This window comes from Cupressus sempervirens, chromosome 4, assembly GCF_028749045.1.
Source record: "Cupressus sempervirens isolate cs-2001-9-10 chromosome 4, ASM2874904v1, whole genome shotgun sequence".
Lineage (NCBI taxonomy): Eukaryota > Viridiplantae > Streptophyta > Pinopsida > Cupressales > Cupressaceae > Cupressus > Cupressus sempervirens.
This window is the reverse complement of record NC_143121.1, coordinates 625,853,727-625,863,094: the sequence shown is the minus strand read 5'-3', so window position 1 is coordinate 625,863,094 and position 9,368 is coordinate 625,853,727. Positions and strand designations below refer to the sequence as shown.

At 33.3% G+C, this 9,368-nt stretch overlaps 1 protein-coding gene across 1 annotated transcript; it reads left to right on the top strand.

Moving 5' to 3' along the window:
- The first annotated feature begins 6,712 nt into the window (after nucleotides 1-6,712).
- LOC149562784 (photosystem I reaction center subunit II, chloroplastic-like) lies at nucleotides 6,713-7,665 on the top strand. Its single transcript, XM_089826200.1, has one exon. It carries the CDS (start codon nucleotides 6,871-6,873, stop codon nucleotides 7,477-7,479), a length of 609 nt encoding a protein of 202 aa, XP_089682326.1. The 5' UTR covers nucleotides 6,713-6,870; the 3' UTR covers nucleotides 7,480-7,665.
- The last annotated feature ends 1,703 nt before the right edge of the window (nucleotides 7,666-9,368 follow it).

The window sequence follows — 9,368 nt, the reverse complement described above, 5'->3', positions numbered from 1 at the left end:
CACTGACTTCTTTGTTCACCTTGATTACTCGGTAAACACTGACTTCTTTGTTCACCTTGATTACTCGGTAAACACTGAGAACTAGGTAAAGCTTGGCTTCCGGTGAGAGCTCGGTAAGCATTCAGAATCCAATAAGTGTTGTAACTAATGACAAAAATGTATCATAATGCCAACAATTGGGAGAGAGGAAAAAGTGAAATTATGGGAAGATAATTGGCTTGGAGGGAAACCTTTGGGAATGAGCAAGTTTGGCCAGCTCAAGTATTTACTTAAAGATACCTATGGGGACATAACCAGACATAGAAAATGGAAAAAATATCAGAGGGTAGAATACTTGGTCACTTAGAACCTCTAGCTATTGAATTGATGGACATTATGGATACTTACAAAATTAAATAGCTCCTAGAGGAGGATTATTTTTTTTGGGATAGAACAATGATTGGGAATTTTATAGCTATTTTAGCTTACCAAGTTACCTCCTCTTATTCTAGAATGATCAAACTTCACATCTCTGGAATAACCAATTGATTCCTAAAATCAACTTCTTTTGGTGGACTGTTATGCATGGTAAGATTTTGATAGTTAAAATTTTGAGGAAGAGAGGCTTTCAAATCCCTAATAGATGCTATCTCTGTAAGGTAGAGGAGGCAACAATTCAACTGAAATCCAATCTTATTTTTTGATAATTTCCTAGTGTAGTAGGTTTTTCTCAATGACTTACAATGATTCATTATTAATTGGGAATGCCCTTTTGGCCACCCTCTAATCAAATTTCAATGGAAAATAATTCCCCCTAACATTTGTTGGGAAATATGGAACAAACAAAATAACCAAATTTTAGGGAGGTTGAAAGTCCAGTGGAAGTGGTTGCAAATATCAACATCAAACTCTTAAAGGAAAATATTGAGAGGAGTAAGTGGAGGACCCCTCCTAATGCCCCTTCAATTGGTGATAAAAAAGTTGTGTCACATTAGAATCTCCCAAAGGCTTTCAAAGATTATGACAATTAATAATCCATTGCAAGAAGAAACACTAAATGGAAACCTACCACTTAGCCAATGTCGACATTGATCTGTGAAAAGTGGATGTGCTATTAATGGGGGAGTAGTGAGAGACTCAACTAGTTTTTAGCTCATGGATTTTGCGGGAAATATTTTTAACACCTCTAATAATGTGGAAGATGCTATGACACTTCATTGGAGGCTAAGGCATGTTATTTGTCTAGTGTGGAAACAACTAGGCATTGAAGGACACTCTAAGATTATAGTGGAAATAGTCAAAGGGAATATGTGATTGGGTTGGTCTATTGCTAGTATTACCAGAGACATTTAGTCCATTCTAATTGGTTTGGAGACGTATAGCCTACAACACATTTCTAGAGAGGGGAACACTCTGACAAACTTGTTGGCTGGCATGGGGTTGTGTTTCCAAGGATTAAGGTGCTAGAGGAAAATAGCTTCTTTATCGATGGAGGTCCAAGATTACATAGTGAGGGAATACATTAATATACATAGGAAATGATGCAAACCCTTCTTTTTTTGTTCCATTATTAGATTATTATAGCATTGAGTATTTGTAAGCATGACAACGCTTCAACTTTAAATTTAAATCAAACAATGAAAATGATAAATGATTTACAAGTGACTTAGGACTTGTGTCAAAAAATAATTGTTTATGATAAATACTAGAGAGGTTACCAAACATATTATTAAAAATTATACCAGAATGAAATTGAAAGGTAGAAATTATTATACACCAAAAATTTAGCTGAGATGAAAGAGCATATATGATTGATTGCAAGAAAGGCAATACAAATTTATTTTCCTATTGGTGATGATACAAACATTCTCCACCACTTTGAAATTAATTATGGTAACTCAAACTATTTCTATAGATGCAAAATTGGCTCTATAAACATCATGCGAGAGATTTCTTTTGTAGGCTAAGCTTTTAGAGTAAGGATATAACTAATATTGTCAATCTAGACCTATCAAATGATTCTAGACATGGATCTGTAATGGGTGGAGATATGGTATGGATTAAGGAATTAGAAATTGAAGATTACATGAGGAAACCTTGCACTTGGATGAGTTTAAAGGAGGGTGACTAGTTTCATTCATCAAAGCTATGGTTAGACACGAAATAACTATTCCTCACAATTTGTGAACTCTTGGACTGATAATATAGTCACCATTAATGAAATTTCATCCCACGCAAATGAAGAAATTATTTCCATGGATACAGGGTTATCTACAGAGGGACAAAAATGACAGAAAGTCATGAAGATGTCCAAGTAAGATGAGCCTAAAAAGATTTTTCAAGATGGATAAGGAGCCAATGAAGCATAGACGTGAGTGTAGACATGAAGACCTCTTAGAACCTTGGGATGAAGTATTTGGTGATAATGAAATATATTATTTTGGAGGGTAGATTTGGGGTGTGCTATTCTTTTCATCTTCTTTGCTATACCACTTTATACACCACGATGAAGTTTTTATTGCTTTTTTCCTTATTCATGATCTGGAAGCTGCTATTATGGAAGTTCATGATATAAAAAAGAAGGATAAAAAGTTTACTATCCTCCACCAAGGGCTTATACTTCATATCTATACTTTTCATCTTGCTCTCTATCTACCCTGGTGTATTGCTTTAGTGGATATGCAGGGCCTGCAAAAATAATCCCAGAGTAGTGGGTACAAATTGTTCTATGACCCCCACCACTCAGTCATATCCTTCCTCTACTCCCTTTGGAAATTCTAAAAAACATACAAATTCTTTGGATGGAGCCCATGTTACAGCCAAAAAACCTAAAGTGGAAAAACTTATTGAAATTGATTTGGTTTATTTTGAAAAGGCCAATGGGGGGGTTATAGGAGGTTGGGTAGAATGGGTAACTGTTAGGCTAGGATGGAACATATAGCTAATAGAAATCTGGATAATAGTGAGGAAGAGCTAGGGTTAGGAATCGGTAAGAGGAGGAAGCTGAGAAGGAAGGAAAAGGTGGTTAGTAATGACTATTATAGTAAGAAAGAATATGTGGAAGAAGAAGTTACTAAAGAAGATACCCCAGGCTCAAAAGTGGGTAAGGAAGAAAATAGTAAGGAGGATAGTTAGGAAATAACCCATGCCTCAGTTAGTTTTATCATGAAAACCTTTGATTTCACTTTAACAACCCATCCCTCTATCCAAACCAACATTGATACCTCTTCAATGACTGCCACCTTCCTGGTGAATAAGAAAAAAAAAGAGGTTTATTCTAACCCCATTGTGATGCACACCTTTAAGATGGGGACTTCTACAAATAAGTGTGTTGTTTACCAAGAGCTAAAAAGTCTTTTGGAGGAGACCAATCATGAGATTAAAGCACTTAAAGTAAAATTCTCTACTTTGGATGGCCTCTTCAAGACTTTCTCTAGATTTGTAGTGAAGGTGACTTATGTGGTTGCCACCACACTATAGTTTCTCTTGCAGGAAAAGGAGGAGGGTCTTGGAATGAAGGATTCGAAGAAACTGTATGGCTTCCTAGCAGTAGATTGGGAAAAGGTCTTACTGCCGAGAAAAGGAAAGGAAAAGGATGGAATTTCAGCCTTTGTTCTTTTTTCTTTTTTTTCTTTTCTATGCTTTGGTTTTGCTAGAATGTTCCAACTAGTATTACTTTGGACTGGTCAACAACGACCTTATTAGACTTAAAAAACTCTTTAAGTAGGTATGTTTAAGTATATGTAGATGTTATGTGTGTGATTATGTTATATGAAGGAATTGTGCTCTCATTACTAGTAATATGGTGTTTATGTTAGATATGAACTTGTTTTGTCTCTATAAGTTTAGGGGGAATATGTTTTTGATAAAGGGAAAGGGATGTGAAAGAGTTGGTAATCTAGTTGTTGCAATTATGTTGTGAATGGTTTAACCATTGTTTTGTTATGGGCCAACCCCCTTGTTTTTTGTTACTTTAATATAAAAAAAAATCATAAATTATGATCAAGAATATGCACACAATAGTGAAATCTATATATAGATGGACGTGTGAATCTGGAATATTTTTGTTTAAAATTTATTTATTTGTCATTGATGCATTTTATCTTCAGTTTAGCCAATGCATAGATATAGACATTACAATTAGTTTTTTGACATGATATTTGATTCAATTGTACAAATTTAAAATTATTAAAAAAGTGTATCAAAAAATGTAAGGAGAGTCTTTATACTCTCAAAGTTTTAAACTCAATACAATAAATAAAAGTAAATTTAACCAACTTATGTGATAAGCCTAAATATTATTTTCTTGGTAGATTTTTCAAAGTTCTTATAACACCATCCCATTGCTAGGATTAAACTTCCCACAATTGTGATTATGTTAGAAAAGAAATTTAAAATGCAATAAAAAACATATGGAAAGATAATTTTTATAGTCATTGAAGTTTGAACTATGCAGTCTTGTGGTTCATAAGAATTTACTACAATTAAACACCATATATTAAGAAATATGAACTTATAATATTTGCACACTTAAACTAATATTTATTGATTTTCTATAAGACATGTTCATATGAGGAGTTATAAATCATAAGAGAAAAAATGTTGTTTATGTCTTCTAATCTTTGTTTTAAAGAATCCACAAGAATTAAATATCATATATTAAGAAATATTAACTTATAATATCTGTACATTTAAAATTGATCTTTATTGATATCTATAAGACATGTCCATATGATGATTTTAAATAAATAAATCTAACATACATATAATTTTCTATCGCCTAACAATGCACCTGTTTCTACTGCAAGCACTAGTCCAACTCAATAGAGGTTTGATGTAGAATAATTTATTCAACTATTAAGACTTGTTAGGTTCCCCAATAATGTCTCTAGAAACCACCTTGACACATTTGGATATCTAAAACTTGGAGATAAATTAATCTTTAGGTTGATTCCATGTTAGATCATATTGTGCACCCTAAATTAGTTTTGTGATAGTGAATATTGATTACATATACACCATGGCATCAATTTGTAGTTTTTTTATAGTACTACACTCTAAGATATTCATTTGATTGTGAAAAATGCATTTATAATAGTAAAAAAATTCACAATAAGCTATAAGATCATCAAAATATGCTTATCCCAATTCTAATATCCCTTTTTACTCATTGTTTAGATTCTTTTAATCTTTCATTACATATCGTTTACAATACAAGCATTAACATAAGATCGATACAAACTCATTTTGAGGAATACACTAGAAAGTTATAAATTTACTTTATTTAATAACCACATCCACATTAGAAGCCAAGTATGCAAGACACATTCACTACTTTAAACACCACTTTATTAGAAATCACATCCACATAAGAAGCCAACCATGGAAGATCAAGAATCACAAATTAGAATTCCACTATTGATGCCCTTATGTAGATTTGAAATGAGGTCATGGGAATACAAACCCCAATTTAGTCCAAGAGGTGGAGCTTAATTTACTAAAGCATTGGTTCTCATTGTGGATGCCCAAGTTCAAATCCCAAAGGGAAATCTAATATACAATTCTAGGTTGAGACTCTTGGTCTTTCATAATTGACTTCTAGTCTACGAGTGGATTTCTAAGTTGTAACTTTTGGTTTTGCATAGGTTGATTCTAGTATAGTTACTTGAAATGAGCTAATAATAGTCTCATGGTTGTGCTTTCAAGAATTACTAACAGTTCTATTGATGATCTTATAAACAAAATATTTGTGAGCTATTGACTATATTAAAAGAAAACAATTAATCAATGAAACTCAATACCTTAGATTGATTAGGTTCATCTATATCTATACAAGCATAGTTAAAACCCACAAAAACATGTGATACTTTATTCATTTGCAATCATACATAAACACTTAAAAAACACAATGATAAGATATATACATTTACAATTATGCATAGACGATTGGAAAGCCCAACGATAATACACCAAGTTTTCAATAGCATTGAGAAAAATGAGATACCAATCATGACAATGTGGAGATATTCCTACTTTAAAAAACATGAAAGGCTACGCTCCTTTGTAAGCATACATACAAGTTTTGAAAGCACAAAACTAACACATAGGGGAGACGACCCAATATCCACCCAGGCTAACTTCGGGCACCTAGAACTCCTAATCCATACCTCTAAATTTGCCTTTTTTCTTTCTCCAATGAACCTGCGTAGGTGAGTGAAGAGCTTAAAGCTAACATTTTGACTTTTTCATATTTATGAACCTCTTTATAGAACTCGTAGAGTGTGGGGCGGTCTAAAGTGCCATTTTAAAACTTTTGCAAAAATAGTACTTTTTGCACAAATAGACCAATCAGCAACCAAGAAATTTAAAAAATGAGCAACTATTAGTACATGTGCTATCATTTTTGAGACTTTTATGAACGATAATTAGAAGGATATTAGTCATTAGAAAGTGGGCGACTACTAGGTCATCTCCCCTACATATATAAAACCCACTAAGCATAGACTTAAAGAGCAAAAGCTAAGACATAAACATGTTTGATTAGATCCTAACTATGGGGTGCTTACTCATTCGCAAAGTTCTTTTAAAAGCTGAAAGATAATTCACCATTTTCAGAGATAAATCAAAACCAATCATGGGCATGTGAGTGAACCTTTTAGAAAACTTGTGGAGGAGGAACCAACACAAGTATCAAAAAGTATTTGAGAAAAAATAAAATATGAATGTGGCTAACACAAGGCAATCACAAACTCTCATTGGTCCAACCCACAAACTCCTCTTATCCACACTCATCTCTTCCCAGTCCACTCAATATCTCCATCCTGCACATTCATTTCATTCTCACTCTCCCTCCCCAAAATTCTTCTGTAAACCCTCAAAAACACACCATCAATGGCGATGGCGCTGCAAACAACACTAGCGGCCACCGCTACAGCCGCCGCCTCTCTGAACTCCTCTCGTGCCCTCAATTTCAGTCCCTCAAGACGCCTGGGCCTCAAATTCTCCAGAAAACCCTCGCGCAGCGTAGTAATGGCGTCGGCAGAAACTGTAGAAGCAGAGGCACCCAAGGGTTTCGTTCCGCCGGAGCTTAAGCCCGACACGCCATCGCCGATCTTCGGCGGCAGCACGGGTGGCCTTCTCCGCAAAGCTCAGGTGGAGGAATTCTACGTCATTACCTGGGAATCACCTAAAGAACAGATCTTTGAGATGGTCACCGGTGGTGCCGCCATTATGCGTGAGGGCCCTAATTTGCTGAAGCTTGCTCGGAAGGAACAGTGCCTGGCGCTGGGGAATCGGCTGAGATCTAAGTACAAGATCAATTATCAGTTCTACCGCGTTTTTCCGAACGGTGAAGTTCAGTATCTGCATCCTAAGGATGGTGTTTACCCTGAGAAGGCGAACGCTGGGCGTAAGGGCGTCGGTCAGAATATGCGCAACATAGGGAAGAATGTTAACCCTATCGAGGTCAAGTTCACTGGCAAACAGCCCTATGAAGTTTGAGTAATTAATTGTTCTTCTGGATCTCTTATCTTCTCCTGTAATTTAGCTTGTTTTTCTCCTCCTTTTTAAAATTTCAATCGAAATTGTTCTGTATACTTTTGAAGGACGTGATTGGATTGGCTGTTAAGTAGATTATAGTGTATTTTCTTTGCCGTTTGGAAAATATATTTGGAAAATTTAAATGCATTTTGGAGATTCTCACCCTGCAAAAGCTGTCTGTAATCATTATCGAAGAAAATTAGAGTGTTTTCTTTGTGAATGGTTAAAATTATATATTTTCTCTGCAAATGTTTTTCTTCTGGCTAAAATATTTTCTTTCAACGAAACTTGTTCTGTATACTTTTAAAGGACATGATTGAATTTTCTTTGCCGTTTGGAAAATATATTTGGAAAATTTGAATGCATTTTGGAGATTCTCGGCCTGCATTAGTTGTCTGTGATCATTATCAAAGAAAATTAGAATGTTTTCTTTGGGAATGTTTAAAATTAGATATTGTGAATGTTGGTAATCATATATTTTCTTTGCAAATGTTTTTCAGAAGATGGATTATGAAGTTTCTCCTGTAAAGTTTTTGTTTTCAATCGACATTGTTCAGATTCGAATTGACTGTTAAGTAAACTATAATATATTGCCTTTGCTGTTTCGAAAATATTTTTGGAAATTTAAAATGCGTTCCCGGGATTCTCAGTCAGCAAAACCTGTATGTGATCATTATCAAGGAAAAGTTAAAAATGTTTTTCAGAATTTGTGATCATTATCAAGGAAAAGTTAAAATGTTTTTCAGAATTTTACTTATTTTTTCACAAATTCTCATAAATTGATGATTTTCTGAGTTTGATTGAGGTTGTTGTAAAACTTTATACAAATTTAGAGGAATATACTACTCACAAATTCTCATAAATTGATGATTTTCTGAGTTTGATTGAGATTGTTGTAAAAATTTATACAAATTTAGAGGAATATACTACTGCTATTATTAAGACTTGTAGAGATTTATGAACTTAATTGTAATTTTTTAAAAAAAAATAACCAAGTCGAAGTGTACAAGCAGATTGTATAAACTGCACTTAATTTAGTTTTCAATCCGACTCTGTCCATTTAAAATAAATAATAATAATTTTAATAATTAATATTTAATCATATAAAATGTAAAAAAACCATGAATTTAATCATCAAATATTTCAATTTGGAAACTCAAGTAGAAATGTCTAAGTAGAATGTCTGAGATTTGTTTGGGTCACTAGTCTCTATACATATTTTATATAAGTGGAGCTTGTTATTAAGGTAAAGGAGAAATACAACCGATGTTCAGGTAATGAGAAGCAGCACATAAATTTGCACTGAAGTTAGTATCAATGCGATACAGCAGATATAATTTATACTTAAATGTGTACATATAGCCATAACTCTATATATTTTTATTTGTAAATAAAATTTATTAATTGATTAATTAATCAATTTATGTAGAATTTTTATAAATTTATAAATTTGATTATTGGAATTTATTTTCAGTATGTTTTTTGATAATTGAGTACAAATACATAAGTAATTGTGTATCTTTCTAAATGATCATTATTTTGTATTTAAATATTATTAAGTAATATCTATAGATATTTGACAATGTCAAGGTGAAATTTATTGTTCCATATCAAAGTATTAATATGCTAAAGATTTCAATAAATAAAGAACTAAATTTGACACATTTTTTTTTCACATGTTTAGTTGTGTATGATAAGCATCTAATTTGTAAAGCAAAGCAAAGCAATCAAGAGTTTTCCTTTTGAATTCGGGTGCCTAAGTAAGGATATCCTTACCATCTAGGCAATTATAAGTTGTCCTCGCCAAAATCTTGACACTTTCTTAGTGATCCCTCTTGAGAACCCTTGGA